This window comes from Nannobrachium achirus, assembly GCF_963921795.1.
Source record: "Nannobrachium achirus genome assembly, chromosome: 21".
Classification (NCBI taxonomy): Eukaryota; Metazoa; Chordata; class Actinopteri; order Myctophiformes; family Myctophidae; genus Nannobrachium; species Nannobrachium achirus.
Genome location: NC_137828.1, coordinates 24,824,669 through 24,841,474, shown reverse-complemented (window position 1 = coordinate 24,841,474; position 16,806 = coordinate 24,824,669). Strand labels below are relative to the sequence as shown.

Here is a 16,806-nt window from a genome sequence, read left to right as displayed (position 1 = left end):
TTGGTGGTGATGAGTTTAAAAGACAAAGCTATTTAAAAATGAATATCGTCACTGTCGGGCAGAAACCTTGTATCTCCAAGTTTCAAATTTGCACGTTCTTTTGCAAAGTAAAGCCCTGCTTCATCATACAAGGCCGTCGCACAAAAGTAGTGAAAAGAGCTGATCTACGACTACAAGCTGTGTGCTTGTAGATCGGCTGTTTTCACTAGTTTAAATAATTTAAAAAATGATAAATACGAAACCAACGGTTTTGGACATATGTACAAGGTTTTCACCCGACAACGATGATATTCTAAATGACGACACTTCTGTACCCAGTGCTCAATGTTGTAGCATGATCATCATTACATCGCAAACGGTGACACGTGGAACAAAATGCATACATTGAAATGCTTGTATTTCTCTACCTTTTTTTTTTCTTCTTTTTTTTTTTTACAGATAAATATGTTAAATACATTCTATGGAAGTATTTGCAGAGGACAGCATTATCAACAACCATGCGGGTATAAAAAAGAAAAAAAGAAAACAGCAAAAATCCTCAGTGTCAAAGCAGCGCTATGTAACTTTCTCTTCCACGCCGGATTTGAAGCCATGTTTCCTGCACAAGTGCTAAAATGTTTTACCATTGAGCTAATAGAGCCTGTCTGCTCGCTCAGGGGATAAATTGAATCTTGACCATCTGGTCAACATTCGTGTCAGATCCTGTGTCTAGGTGAGACATGACCTTTGTCTAAATGTTATATTGTATTAACATACTCTACCACAATGTTTCTCAAACGTAGAAATGTCAAGGTCTCCCCTTAACTTTGACTGTCTGTCAAAGTTACAGACTTGTAAGGGTTAGGGTTAGACGCCCATAAAGGAACCTAGAGAGTCCCTGAAATCCACTTTGAGAAACACTGCTCTACCATACAGATTGGACAAAATGACATGTCATTCATAGAAAAAAAGTTATATATTGAGGCTTTATTATTGAACTCTGGAAGTGTAAAAAAAAGGTTTGTGGGTATATCTTCATACTCATAGTTCAATTAACACTGAGGATTTTACTGTGACCATTTATGCCAATATTGCACACCAGTTTCCACCCAGTCCTGGCATCTTAACCCACATAGGTCACTCTGTCAACCAACATGATAGCAGGAACGTAAAAGAAAACCATCTCAAAAGGTAACAGGATAGGTGGGCACTAGGGGCATCTGGGCACCAAGATTTGTGGCTATTTTGTCCAAACGTTTAAAGATATATATTTATTTGAAAAATTAAAATGGTTTGGGTAAAGTACATGATCAGAATATGCTTAAACAATGAAGGTCTAATATTTCTACAATGGCTACAAAACCTGTATTTCCAGTCAATTTATGGCATAAACAAGACGTTGAAGGATAACATAGAGGGCTATATTCTGATCCATGCCTTATGCCTAAACTTCTTTCCCTTTTTTTTTACTATTTTGAAAAACATTTTAAAATACTTCAAATGCTGATCTACATATGCACGTTGTGAGCTTGCAGATCAGCTATTTGAAATATTTAAAAATGTTTTTCAAAATAGTAAAAAAAAGGCAAAGAAGTTTAGGCATAAGGCATATGGCATGGATCATAATATAGCCCTTGTCTGATAATGTACCGTGCATGTTCACATCATGTATACTATACGTTACATTACCTAAGAAAAATGTTCAAATATACAGTATATTTTTCAGCATTTTGGACAAAATAGCCAATTTCACATCGAGGTGCCCAGATGTCCCTATCTGACCCCACCCATCCTGTATCCTGTCAGAACCCCCCCTCCCCTCCCCCTCCTCAGTAGAAGGCGGGATTTGTGTGCTCGATGACGCAGCGGCGGCAGTGGCGCCGCACGAACCGCAACGCCTCCGGCGACACCTCGCAGTCCTGCACGTTGAGCAGCTGCAGCTCCACGCAGTTCGCCGCCAGCGCACGCAGGCCCCTCCCCGAGACGCTCTCGCACGCCCGCAAGCTCAGCCGCCGCAGGCTGGCCCCGCAGTGGAGCGCCAGCTGCTCCAGGCCGGAGTCCGACACCAGCGGGCACTTACCCACGTCCAGCGAGCGGAGCTTGGGGCAGGAGCGCGCCAGGTGCGTCAGGCCGTGGTCCGTGAGGCCCTCGCAGCCGCGCGCGTTCAGGTAGCGCAGCCGCGGGCAGTAGCGCGCCACGTAGCGCACGCCCACGTCGGTGATGCGCGCGCAGTGCGCCACCGACAGGTAGCGCAGGCGGCCCTCCAGGCGCGCCACCTCGCGCAGGCCGAAGTCACCCACTAGCCGGCAGTCGGCGAGGCTGAGCTCGCGCACGGCGGGGCAGTGGTGCGCCAGGTGGCGCAGGGCCTCGTCGGTGAGGCGCGCGCAGCGGCGCAGGTAGAGGTGCGTGAGGCGCGGGCAGTGGGTGCAGATGGTGCGCAGGCCCTCGTCCTCCAGGGAGGAGCAGTCGCTCATGTCCAGGTAGTGGATGGAGATCTGCTGGCCGTGGAGAGGGGAGAGCTGCAGCGACGCCTCCCGCGTCAGGCTGATGCACGTCACCTTGGAGCAGCCTGGGGCGGAGGGAGAGGGAGAGAGGACGAGAGCAGCTTTTGTTGAATAGAGCAGTGGTTCTCAACCTTTTCAAGCCCGGACCCCACTTTGAGAACCGATGCCACATTCTATAGCCTACTCTGTCGTATGATGCTGTTGTGCAGTAGCCTCGTAAACCAGGAGTCAGTTTACTAGGCTAGTTGTGCGGCGAAAAAACGGACTTATAGATCGTATTTTTCTTCTTTCTATTTTGCACTAGTTTTGAAATTCTTGGAAGATTTGGGGAAAGGTTTGCCAATAATAATGACATGCCCAAAAATAGAGAGTTGGAAAGTGGTTTAGTTAGCTCGGTTTATTTGTAAAATAAAACCCAGAAACAAAGGGAATAGAGTGTGGGGGAAATGGGCTTATGACATTCTGTTATGCCTGAAAAAAGTCTTAGAACCGAAAACGTATTTATATAGAGACCAACGTGTGGAATGCTCTGACACACCATCCATTAAAGGATGTGTAACACTGGTTTCTTTCAGAATTGGCCTGAAAAGACATCTATCTACAGACCGCAAGAGGAAGTAAATATCATTTTCCCATCTCTTTGGTACACAGTGTACAAAGGCAAACAGTCTGTCAGTCTGTCCCCAGCATAGTATGTTTGGTCTCGTTTGGCTCAGCATCCAGTGTTGCCAGATTTGGCGAGAGAAACAAGCATGTCTATGAAGACAAGCCCAAGAGAAGTGATGAGGCGGGGCCACATGAGCACTAATATATGCTACATCAGCTATTTGAAAATAGCAGATCGACAAGCTCACATGCAACGCGTTGTAGATCTGCTATTTTCAAAAAGATCTTGAAATAAAATGTTTTTTTTTTTTTTTTTTTTTTTTTATGGAGCACCCTGGCACAAAACATTTCCAGGTGGGGTCTAGGGACAAATAGCCTATATATACATTTTGGGGGTCCATGACATGAAGATATTTGAGAACCAGTGGTTTGAATAACAATAATAAAACTAAATTGGTAGTAAGCCCAAATAAGCTGCACTTTAGGAACACGCCCCCCCAAAAAACCCAAACGCAACCCACAACAATATGTACCAGCAACTTTACAGAAAAAAAAACAAGCCCAAAGTCGACTGTAATAAGCATACAGGGCAACAGTGCTCAGCAGCATTGTCACCAAGAGCCTCTTGGAGGCGCCAGAGAGTAAAAAACCTGCACTTTTTGGCCACATGCCTTCCCTGTGCTGAAGTGAACTGGACAGAGCCTGAGGCACGAAAAACGTCTGTGAGCAAACAGCTGGTAGAAAACCAAAAGAGGGTCAGTTTTCAGGGGGAGGAAGAAGAAAAAAAACTCGTCAGCGGATATCTTTCTTTCCAGTTAAAGAAATATACTTCATGTCATTATTTTGTGTCTGTCTTTAAAGTAAAAAAGAAAAAAAAAAAAAGAAAAGGAAAAAAGCCACGAAGGGTTTGAGGCTATTTTTACAACAAAAGGCTCACATCCTCTCTGGCTAATGGTGGTTGGAGGGCTTTGCTAGACCACCAAGGTCCAGTCCAAAAAGTCAGTGATACTTTTTTTTCGTGTGTGTGTGTGTGTGTGTGTGTGTGTGTGTGTGTGTGTGTGTGTGTGTGTGTGTGTGTGTGTGTGTGTGTGTGCCGTGTGTGTGTGCGTGCGTGCGTGCGTGCGTGCGCGCGCGCGTGTCACATCCTTAATGAAAGCAGCAGACTGGTCTTCTTACTTTGTGTGGAGGCAAAGTCCTGCTTTCAGCTAAAGAAAGCCTTTCTTCTCCCACACGGGGGCTTAAAGCTGGCAGAGTGCCCCCCCCTCCTCTTCTAATGTTTTTACCAGCTTCAAGAGAAAACGGCCGAGAAGGATGGAGGAAGAAGAAGAAGAACTCTTTGAGGTTAAGATGGGATGTGATGTAAGGTATAGGAGCCATGCACCGCTCACGATCAACCATGAATCGGCATGAATAGGCAATCGAGTCAAGGGGTTCATCTCATTGGTCATGCATGGGCATGTGTTAAAGGAGTAGTTTACCCCCCCAAAATACCTATTTTCTATTACACACCCCATCAAGCCTAGAATACATGGAGATGTTTTGTTTTGTTTTTGTTTTTGTTGCATTCCAAAGCCAATATCCGGCGGAGTCTCTACTCAGTCTCCTACTGATCGATGACCCGGTCATCAAATTATTGGCTTATGATAATAATGCGACAAAACACCCGATCCCTTTCTACGCAGCCTGGGATCAATACCATTTCCGGGTTTCTGATGCGGTCGGAGCGGAAGTAACTTTACGCCATCAGGCGTCCAGAACCCACTACCGGAATCTCCGGCGCCGTGCACCTCCAAAATGATTCCCCTAGTTTAACTCATTTACTGCCTCACCCGATAATCCAGAGAAAAAGCCTATGTTCCTCTCCGCCAGGCCCGATAAACCAGAGAATTTAATATGCTTTAATCGCTATAAAACATCTAAAAGTATAATCGCTGATTATCGCTAATCGGGCTCTAATCACCCGCGAAAAAGTGCTTCCGGTCTCATTTCCGAATCCGGTCGTTAGCTTTCATGTAAACACTAGTAGAGGGAGCTCAGCGATGGAAGTGTCTTTTTTCAATGGGATTTTTTTTATTTCAGATCATGCACGATGTGCACACGCGCCCACGTTAAAAGGTAAGGACAACGTGGCAGACAACCCCGACAGTCGATGTTTTAAAAGACAGTAAGTTATTTTAAATTGGTTTAATTTGGTATACAGTAAATCTTTCGTTTCTTTTGGTATAATCATCGTTTAGGTATGTCCATCTTGTACTCTTTACCCGAGAGGTTGAGGTGCTCCAGGCTGGGGCAGCGCGACACCACCTCGAACACGGCCTCGTTGGAGACGTTGTAGCAGCCGGCCACCTCCAGGCGCCGCAGCTCGGGGCAGCTCTGGGCCACCACGTGCAGCCCGCGGTCCGTGAGCCGCTTGCACCCGTTGGCGATGACCGTCTCCAGCGTGAGGCACACGTTGGGCGTGTCCTGGCACAGCCGGTGCGTCAGCACGCGGACGGCGCGGTCGGCGTGCAGGAGCTCGCCCGTCAGCCGCACGGTGCCCCACAGCCGCGGGTCCCACGCCAGGTTGTACCAGCGGCGGCACACGCGGGCGCAGCGGCACAGCTGGTTGGTCGGGAGGTGGGAGAAGACCTGGGCAGTGGTGGAAATGTCACGGTTATAAAATAAATCGAAAATAATTGTGATTAACGATAATGTTGTGATAGCCAAAATGTGTTTAGAACTTAAAATGACACTTTTGTTTAACCAAAAAAGCAGATCTACAACGGGACTGAATTTGCCTTTTCAAATAAATGTGTGGATAAAAGTACAATATTTGGATCTGAGATGTAATGGAGTAGAAGTAAAAGTTTGGAAAATTGGAAGTTCTTAAGTACAGTACTTAAAGGGATATTTCACTTTCAAAAAAAGTTTGGTTATTTCATTTCATTAACACATCGACTGCCCACTAGGAGGCGCCAGTCATCCCCTCTGAGTGCCCCCATAGCAATTCCATAGAAGAATACGAGGCCCTGTTGCGTCAATGCATGCGTGATGACGTCACTTGGTCACATGAGTGCAGACAGGATGTTATTGTGTAACTTACTGTATGGGCTAGTGTTGATCATAGCTGTTCACTGCCGATCAAAATTTGGACATTTTGCCGCACGCGGCCACAGTTTTAGCCATAAAACAAACATCGGAGATAAAGGGCTCTAAAGATGGGGAAATGCATTGGAGTATACGGAGAAAAACGCCCACGCGATGCTCTCAGCGTCGACTCGAAGCGACTAGCGGCTAATGGGCTACATCCAGGCGTAGCCCCGACCTAACGGTGAGATATAAAGTTATACTGTAATTACAGTAAACGCGTCCAATGCGTCGTGGGCCTCCAGCGACATCAAAGAAATTGTCGCGTTGACACCTCGTGGGCACCCGCTGTGTTAAAAACACAAATTATTTTTTCCAGTGACTCATACTCCCCTCCTAATACGTGAGCAGGCCGTGTTTTTTCGAAAACCTTTTTCATTTATTTTTAATAATTCTTTATTGTATTTAATCTTTTCCATTTTCCCCAAAGAATTATTAAAAATAAATGAAAAGAATTATTACAAAAATCAACACGGCCTGCTCACGTATTAGGAGGGTAGTATGTCACTACAAAAAATAATAGGTGTTTTTAATTAATCTATCCTGGCTAAAATGGAGTTTGAAGTTACAATGGGTGTGTATGGGGCCTTCGTCCTGGAGGAGGACTGAGAGCATTTACATCAAATTTCTAAATATTGAATCAAGCAAATTTAAATCTGTCCAGGGTGTTCATAAAAGCCTGATTAGACGATAAAACGACCAAAAGTTTTAAGTACATGTACTGAGTCACTTTACACCACTGCCCCCTACCTGCAGGAGAGCGTGGTCCGGGAGCAGGTCGATGGGGGCGTGCTGGTGCTGGCCTTTGGAGGTGCGGGAACGAGTGTGCGTGGTGCCGCCCTGGCACGGCTGGGCGTGGACCACCGCGGCCACAGTGTCGGCGGGCGCCGAGGACGACGAGGAGGAGTGGGTCTCGTGGCCATTGCTGGACAGGGACACCGGGGAGGACAGGGAGGACGACTTGGACGGGAGGATGAGGCCCGGGCTGGGGGTGCTCAGGGTCCGGACCGTGCCAGAGTCCACGCCTATGGGGTTGTTTTGGAAGAGAAACAGAGACAGTGACAGGAACAAAGAGTTATTAATCCATAGAATGGACAAAGCATAAGAATTAGGAATTCTACAATTCTGCCCGATCCCGACAAGACATTTTCGGGCTGGGTAGGGCCTAAAATACTTAGAGGCCGGGCCTCTGGCTCAATGACTTTGTGATAGAGCTCTCAAATTCTTCCCGACCCGACCTGACCTGACGTTTTCGGGGTAGGGCCTAAAATGTATGCTAATTAGTCGGGCCGGGCCAGTTATTTTCAGGCCCGTTGAAAATTAAGTTAGAAAAGGTGTATTTTTCAAATTGTATAACAGGGCCCTGCAGTTTGCAGGGCTGTGGGGCTTAGTTCCATGGTTAATCCGGCACTGGCTCAGACACCTTCCTATCTATATATTAATCGAGTTCCTGAACAAACAGGAAAGCCATGTGTGGTCTCGGTCATCCTTACATATTTGGACGAAATCTTGACTATTTGAGGTATTTAGTACATTTTTGACTATACGCCATAAAGATCCTTTGTATAGGCCTAAGATAATCGTTTCTGTCGGGAGGAAACCTCATTTTGTCCAAAACATTTCAGGGTTCAAATTCAAAAACAGCTAAAGTAGCAGATCGACAAGCTCAAAACGTGTCACTTCTCGCCATGGTTCGAGCTTGTAGATCTGATACTTTTGATGCTTTTGTGTGACGCTGTAGTATGAGTAGGGCGTTAATTTACAGGGGGAAAAACACACACAAAGTTAAAATGTGGAGATAAGAGGTTTCTGCCTGACAGAGACGATATTAAATCACCTTTGAGAGCCATGTGAGAGGTCACCACAAGTCAGAAAGAACTCTTGGGGTCGTCCGTACGCTGTGATAGTGTGTATAGCATTCACAACACGCCACATATTTCATGTGGAATCCACTATGGACACGACAGGCCACCCATGAGACAAGGCACACATAGGCTAAGTCAAGTCCAGACCACAGTAGACCATAACGCCCCATAACTGAACGTCTAAACTTCACAACATCTCCATTGGAATAATTTGAATAAGATGTGTACAGTAGAACCACTAATTGAATCATGTCTTAATTAGTTAAATACTGTGTGATAATACGGCGTGCCACTGTCATGCTTTTTTTGGTGTGTGTGTGTGTGTGTGCGTGTGCATGTGCGTGTGCGTGTGCATGCGTGCGTGTGTGCGTGCGTGCGTTACTATACTATATTTGTGAGGACCCCCACAAGAGAAATGGTTGTTGCATGGTTGAAAAAGGATTTTTAGAAATGGGTTTACAATTAGAAAAAGATTCAGGTTGGGGTTTAGGGAGGTTAGGTTTATGCTTTAGAGATAGAGTTATACCAGATTTATACTTATTTGCACGCCACTGTCATGCACTGGGAAATACATGTAGCTGTAACTTGCAACCTTGGGATAATAAAGGTATCTATCTAACTTGTAAATCAGCTATTTTTTTGGCTTTTGGCTTACAGTTAAAAATCCCAATTGTTTTTTTGTTTTGTTTTTTGCAAATGGCATTCATGAAATCACCGTGCTATAAAACTTTGACGTCCTCACAAGTACAGTCATACAAATCTGTGTGTGTCTGTGCGTGCGTGCGTGTGCATGCTCGTGTGTGCCAGTGTGTTTCAAGGTCTCCAGTGAGCGTGAGCGTTTGAGCTTGTAGCTACGGTAAGCTGTGGACAGTATGCTATTCTGAGGACCTTTCCCCCCCGAGAGACGAGACTGTGTTCTGTGGATGTCATCAGTCAGGCTTTAGCAGGTATAGACTGACCCATGGCTCTGGAATACACATCTGGCATGGGAGCAGGGGTGTCACACCAAATTCTGGGCCCTGGGTACAAGGATTCACTGTGGGGCCCCCCATGAATGTTCTTCATAGGGGGAGGAGGGGGTTTAACCCATTTAGTCTGGGAGCACATTATTACGCATTCTTTTGTGCTTTAGCTATTGAAAAATAGCAGATCTACAAGCTTGTAGATCTGCTATTTTTGAAGACTCGTGAACATTTTGTGCAAGTCTTTGAATACTTCAAATCCTTCTAATGTTTTTTTTTTTTTTTTTTTTTAAACCTATGTTTCTATGTCATTGGTCCCCAAACCTTTTCATGTGAAGGACCCCCAAAATGATATGTATTTGGCCCATCTCAAAACATTTCGTTCCAGGGACCCCTCAGAAGCAAAATTTGAGTTACAAATGCTCGCTTAACCCTTAAGTGCTGTTCGGGTCATTTTGACCCGTTTTACATTTTCATTTGGAAAAAAAAGGTAGAAGTTAAAAATGTTTCCACCTGAAACTCACTGGCCTTAAAGATTCTTCTGAGATGAACATGTAAAAAAAATATTTTTGCACTACACCCATGCTACACCCCCCTCATATCTTTTGAACCTTAAGTGCTGTTCGGGTCATTTTGACCCGGAAGCACAGAAATACACAGTATTATGCCAAAACACAGAGACACAGTCACCCCCACTTCTAACACCCCCCTTCCGAAGCCCCATTCTGAACCCTCCCCCCCTTCCTATAAGCATGGGCAATATTGCCCAGTATTAAATGAAGTAGTTTTTTTTACATGGATTTCAGCTAAATCAGTAAAAACGCCTAGCTCTTTCAGTGTTTAATGTGATATAGCAAAGCAGAAATGCAAACATTTACCAAATATATCATATGAATTGTTTGGTATTGAGTCAAAGTCAATGTATCATGATGATTTGTTAAGTTAAAATGTATATTAGTGTTGTTATTTTTAAACCAAATATCCACCGGGTCAAAATGACCCGAACAGAACGAAGGTGTAGTGAATCTGAACAGAACTTAAGGGTTAAACAATACATACAGTATATTAAAAGATTTGCAAAATTTTCACGACTTTTCAAAAATACTGTAGATTAGAAGATCTGAAAGCTCGCAGCGCGGCTGTGAGCTTGTATATCTGCTATTTTTCAATATCTAAAGTATATGTAGTGAAGCACAGGAGCGGGAATCGAACACCACTCTCCCACTCGCCAGTCCGACACACAAACCACTGTGCCAATAGAGCTGAGCTCGATTGGCAGGGCGTTTGCGGGTCGGTTTATTGGCTGGGGCTACATAAAATTGTTAAGACCCCTCCACCTTGGGCCCTAGTAACTCAGTCTTGAGTTACTAGGCCCCCCCCCCCCCCCCCCCCCCCCTCGTGACACCCCTGGAAGGGAGGACAGTCTGTAGGAGCGTCACTGCCTTTCCCTGTCTGTCTTGTCTGTCCTGTAGCGCACAAATCTTCACGACAGGCCCAGTGCTGTCCATTTGTCATGTGGACATGTCATGCAGAACTAGCCGAAAGTCCAGCCTGCTGCGAGAAGCACCTGCACCGTTGAATCTGCTTTATTGGTTTTGGAAGTCCCAGGGTCCGTCTGTGTCTAATCTCTCCAGCTACATTAATTATACAGTATGACTATTCAAATTAACCCTTATTAAGGTCATCCCAAAACTTAAGACAAAGGAGACACAGATTGGTACATTCCCATGCTATTAATACATCAGACCAACAAACAGTTACTAAGTAAAGGCCCATTCCCACTGGGCCAGATAAACAGATAAAAAAAATATCTTTCTCCATTCAAGTGGATGGCAAGATACTGATAAAAAAAGATATGTAATTTTTTTATCAGTATCTTACCATCCACTTGAATGGAGAAAGATTTTGTTTTATCTGTTTATTTGGTCCAGTGGGAATGGGCCTTTAGTAAACTTATTCAGGGTTAGGGTTTTAATACAACACAATCATAACAACGTTAACATTGAAGAGTTATTCAAGAGATAAGAGATAACAATTAAAGTGTTTCCACACTTCAACAGAATAAACGTAGGATACGTTATTTCGGTGACATATATTTCACCCAGCACGGCCGTGACTTATCACGTTTGCGGGTCTGAGCCATAAGATTCCCATTTACTAATACCTACGTTTTCACAGATAAGGCATGCAAGCTCCCAGAGTGCCTCAGGTGACTTCATACTAGCGACTACTTTAAAGTCTTTCGTGATGATGACAATCTGCCCCCGTGAACTCTGGCAGAGTGGATGAGTCTGGACCGAGACCGGGGGAGACGTTGATAGCATCGCCACAAGGAGAGCACTCAGTGTCCCCAAACCATGAAGCAATCTGATCCAACGCAAGAGGCCCCCGGAGCGAAACGGGGGATCTCCGCCATCTCACGCGATTGGGGGGCGCGATGATAGGATCCAGCCAACGCTTCTCACGGGGGTTGCATCTCCCAGACGTGGCGGCAATCAGCGCACATCTGTCAAGATGAAGCGAAGGCCTCGTTGTTTACAATGAGGGAAAACCCTTCACACTGCATGAACGCCTCAACCTCCTCCTCACGTTGAACCCCGACACCTCCTCTGACGAGGAGGAGGAGGAGGCCCTTGCTGAGCCCAAGGTGGAGGGGCCTTAATTATTTTATCCTTTAGCTATTGAAAAATAGCAGATCTACAAGCCTGTAGATCTGCTATTTTTGAAAAGTCGTGAAAATGTGTGCAAATCTTTGAATATATGTATTTTTAAACAGACATTTGTAACTCAAATTTTGCTTCTGGGGGGTCCCTGGAACTAAATATTTTCACATGAGGGTCCGTGGCCTTATACATATCATTTTGGGGTCTTTCACATGAAAAGGTAGGAGAACCACTGACATAGAAACATAGTTTTTTCCAAAAAAAACATTAGAACGATTTGAAATATTCAAAGACTTTTCACGATTTTTCAAAAATAGCAGATCTACAAGCTTGCAGCGCGGAGCTTGTATATCTGCTATTTTTCAATAGTTAAAGCACAAAATGTGGGTGGATCCTTGTACCCAGGGCCCAGAATTTGGTGCGACACCCCTGCCTTGCTGAGCCGGATCTCCAAGCATGTGCGAGATAAACTCATGATCCTAAAGCAGGATGATAATGAGATCTATGGAAACCAAGTGTCTGTCTAAAGATGGAAGGCTACTGTTCATGGAAGCAGTTGATAGGTCACCACATTCAGTGGTTCCTCTCCTGTTGGAGGAGGGGATTTTTAAAGGACATGTTCAGCCCATGGAATATGACTCATGGTAGACTTGACATTAGCCATTTTCCAAAGCTCCGCCGTCTGATGAGTTTACTGTGCAATGTATGCCAATATTGCACACTCAATTTCCACCCGGTCCTGGCATCTTAACCCAAAAGGTTACTCTTTCAACCATGATAGCAGGAATTATATATATTTTTATTTTCAGATTGATCCCAGTTCTATTTCTGTTTTATTTTTGTGTGTAGATCTGCTGCTTTTGCTGTTTTTGAATTTGAATCCAAAAAAGTAACAGTTTTGTACATGAGGTTTCCACCCAAAATAAACGATTATACTACACAAAGGATTGTTATGGTTCATATATAGTCCAAATTTCGTCCAAATAATGTAAAGATTTTAAATTATATAAACAAAGGGACAATGCGATGATTAGTCATATTGTCTGGTTGTTTATTTAGTCCAATAGATTCCTTCCTTAATCTTTTTTTTTTTTTTTTTTTTCAGTGACGTCATGATGCATAAAATCGTTAACTTGTTGCAACCTAAGCAGCCTGTGTTCTTTCGCTGGGCGTGCGAACGCACTCGATATTGTCCCATTAATGTTGATTTGATTTTGTGTAGCCCCACGGCCCTGAGGGGGCGTTGATCCGGGCCTGGTCTGAGCTAATACCCAGTGTTAGTTGGATTTATCCAAACATCACAGAGACTCACAAACACAAACAAGTGAATGCAAACAGCATAATGCCTAACATGACGTCTGGTGCAAAGAGGCCATCAGGCCATCACACAAAAAAATAATAAAATAATGCGAAGTGAGCAGTGCTCACTTAGCATGGTATCAAACATGACACACGTACATATCTCCTCTCCTTGTATGGGCCGTTCTGGCCGTGATGTTAGTTATCTCCATACACAAAGTTCTGTGTTCTTTCATACATACGTACTAGGGCTACATGCTCACAACGTGAGCATGTAGATCTGCATGTTGATCCGCTTTCTCTGGTGGGAATCAACAAAATTGTCCACTATGTAAAATTTGTGCGACAGTCTTGTATGATGCAATGGGGCTGTTAAATATGACATCATTTTGTAGGCAGAGGAGAATTTCTGCCCCCAGTTTCCGTGAATCTTTTTACTATTTTTACTATTTAAACATTTTTCTTCTCTTTGTTGTTGAAAGGAAAGTGTTAGAATTATACTTTAGTCGATATTTTTTAGTCGTTGTTTTTTGAAATAGCGAGGGACAGAAAATGCTCTGGGGGCAGATTCTCCTCTGCCTACAAAATGATGTCACGGCTTAAAAGCCCCATAAGCAGGCCTTTATTTTACAAAAAAAAAAAAAAAAAACATACAAATTTGAAACTTGGAGATACAAAGTTTCTCCCCGAAAGTGACAATATGACATCCAAATACCAAAAAAGACTGGTCTTGCTTTGCCCAATTAACGACATCCACGAGAAAAGTCCAAATTTTTCACCCAGCCTTTTGCACACATGCCTCACACTCTGACACACTGCTTGAGCCATTAGCTTTGATGGATGGAACGAGGCGGCGGCGTTTAATAATCCGAAGCCAAAGCTTAATGCAAAGGGTTTCACATGCTGCCGGAGAGGAGAGATGGAGCCCATCTGCCTACTGGCCAAGGAGCAACTTCCCAATTTGTGTAATTACATGTGTCACTGATCATAGGAGTGTTCCAAAGCCCGGAGAATCACAGTGCTACTAATCAGCGTATACGTACACCCCCCCTTCCCTTCCCTCCGAGCCATGCTTTCACACAGCTGGTGGGAAAAGTTAAATGAAGACAGCTTCCCCACTTGATTTGTTCCACCGTATTTTGGAACTGCGAAGCACCTGGGAAGACCGCCGCTTCGAGAAGGCGGATAATACCTAGAAAGCGAAAACCCCTGAGAACTAAAGCTTTCCCAGAGGCATGCAGGCTTGATTGGCCCGTCTGTGTTTCCAAAAAAACACCAGCAGACCATTGATATAAAGCAACGGTTTGCAGATCACAATAGGGACGTGTGGTCGTGTGCACTGTGTGCAGAGCGGCATTATAGGCTATATGCATAGCAGCCATATTGGAGAGAAGTTGGGTCTCTTCTCACTTCCTTCAAAGGTGTTACCAATGATACTAAATGAAGGCTCTGTTCCATTTCATGTAGCACAGTGGTTCTCCAACTTTTTATTTCATGGACCCCAATAACGCTGAGAGTGTACAAATGGAACCAAATGGACACCAGAGTTACACACCTTTTTAAGGGGTCATTTGGAACCCCCAAGGAACCATGAGGGTCCCTGGACCACACTTTGAGACCCACTGGTGTAGCCGAGTGTTTCCAGTGAGCCAACATGCATAGTATCAGCAGTTTGTCCAGGATGGAACAGAGCCTTCATCTCACAACCTTAATCAGAATGCGTACCAGCCACCATAGTGTGTTTGTTTGTTTGTTTGTCCGCGTACAGTAACTCTTACTGGTTAAATAGTCTAAAAAACATTATACAAAAATCAATAATGCTTCTTCCTCGCTGACCGTCTATTTTTCCACCTTCAGATGTGTCTCTACTTCTCCTAATCACAAAATGTTTACAAATCTCCCCATGTGGGCACCTGGACAACTGAGTACTAGGAACATGTGGCCATTGAAATTAAGGACATAATGGGCACGAGGGACATGTGGACACCTGGACAACTGGGCACCTGGACAAGAAAGCACCTGAATTAGGATTTGTGTTTTCAGTGGGCACCTGAATTAGGATTGACTGACAGACACACAGATCTCCATATATGGCCATATCAGTCACATCGCCATACCGGTATATACATGGCCTGATCTCTATAGATGTGAGCGCCGTGAAGCTAATGTTTCTCCGATAGTGTAAGGACTGACGGATACAAATCTCCATATATGGCCATATAACATTTGGCCGCGAACCTCTAGTTAGTATTATTGGTAACACCTGTGAAGTGAGAAGAGACACAACTTCTTTACAAAATGACTGCTATTGACAAATGACATCTAAACCCAGACCTTACAAAACAACACCCACTAGGCCTACTGTGTTTTGCGAAAGACACTGACCTCAGCGATCCCAGATCATTTCGCAACACCTGATTGAAAACAGAGTTTTTTACAAGATGTAGAGAGTCTCGCCTCTCAGCCCTCAGTCCAGTCGTCTCAATCTAAGCGCAAGAACTTGTAAAAGTTGGACTTCTCTTTGTGGTTATACTGTAATGTATTGTCTGCTAGAGTGTTCAGAGAGACATTTAATCATGTCCCAGGGGGGAAGACAGCAATGCCTTGTGTGTGTGCACAAGTCTTTTATAGAACTACGGTATGCAGACATTTTTGCCAGTGCAAATTATTATTCTGTGACGGGCCTTTGGCCCTTGGCAAATACAGGAGCCAAACTCTTAAGACATAAAGATTTTGCAGACAAATATAACTGCCAGACATAACACGGTGATACGGACCAAAACAAATGATCTGAAAAGATACAATCAAAAGCCATGCAGGTAGAGAAAGCGTATTGTCTTGTCTGAGACAATGTGGTGGCTGAGATCCACATGTCTGGAACCACCACAACACGATCCAAACGCACTGCTCCACTGGGATCAGATCCAAGAACTCATCGGACCTTTCTTCTAGTAGTGTGTTTTCTCAAGCAAACTAAATGCCTCTAAATCAGTCAAATGAATACTACTTCTTCCACTAACTAATGCTAAAGAATAGAAACTAATAATAATCAGCTTTTTATTACAGAACTACAGTGTATTGTATAGATAGATAGACCTTTATTGATAGCACACAGTAGAGAGAGAGAGAGAGAGAGGGAGGGAGAGAGAGAGAGAGAGAGAGAGAGAGAGAGAGAGAGAGAGAGAGATGATTCGCATTAGAGCCTCTAGTTTGATGAATGATTGATTGATTCTTTTACTTACTTACTTTGCACAACAAATATGCCCAACCCTCATTGGTTTATGAGACACCATGTTACGCTTACAGCATGTTTACTGTATACTCTCATAATACATTCATACATACAACTCTTATATTATACAGTGATCTGTCTTCTCTCCCAAGCTTGACAAATACAATCTGCCACAACAAAAAACATACCTCATAACATTGTCATAATCATCTAACTCAAATATATACAGTATACGTGGTACTGTATGTGCCTTAACCACTAGTCCAGCCAGCGGCACCTCTCAACCTATATTTATTTTTTGTTGAAAGTACAGTATGTGATGATGGGGCAGCGTTTCCCCGCACAGCTCAACTTCTTGAATATTGCCTCTTGTCCAGGGGTCATCAATATGTCTGTACACGCCAGAAAAATGTGTCTGTTGCAAAGACTGGTCTTGTCCGTGGTGTTTTGTTTTAAAATGCCATTATAATGTTCTTATGTTGATCATAAGACCCAATTACTGAATGTCAAGTCTCCAGGTTTTCTTCAGAATATGTATGACACGTATTTACTACAACACTATGGCATATT

The 16,806-nt window shown here is 44.0% G+C and overlaps 1 protein-coding gene across 1 annotated transcript in view; it reads right to left on the bottom strand.

Annotated features, from left to right (window-relative positions):
• Positions 1 to 1,808: 1,808 nt before the first annotated feature.
• The window catches only part of LOC308306974 (F-box/LRR-repeat protein 7-like), a gene marked incomplete at its 3' end in the record, with an annotated part of 51,915 nt that continues 36,917 nt past the window's right edge, over positions 1,809 to 16,806 (bottom strand). Inside the window, exons 3-5 of the mRNA XM_080752033.1 lie at positions 6,966 to 7,240; positions 5,351 to 5,717; positions 1,809 to 2,548 (exon numbers count right to left, since the gene is read on the bottom strand). Of these exons, the coding sequence (XP_080608159.1) occupies positions 1,809 to 2,548; positions 5,351 to 5,717; positions 6,966 to 7,240 (1,382 nt within the window). The remainder of the gene's footprint in view (positions 2,549 to 5,350; positions 5,718 to 6,965; positions 7,241 to 16,806) is intronic.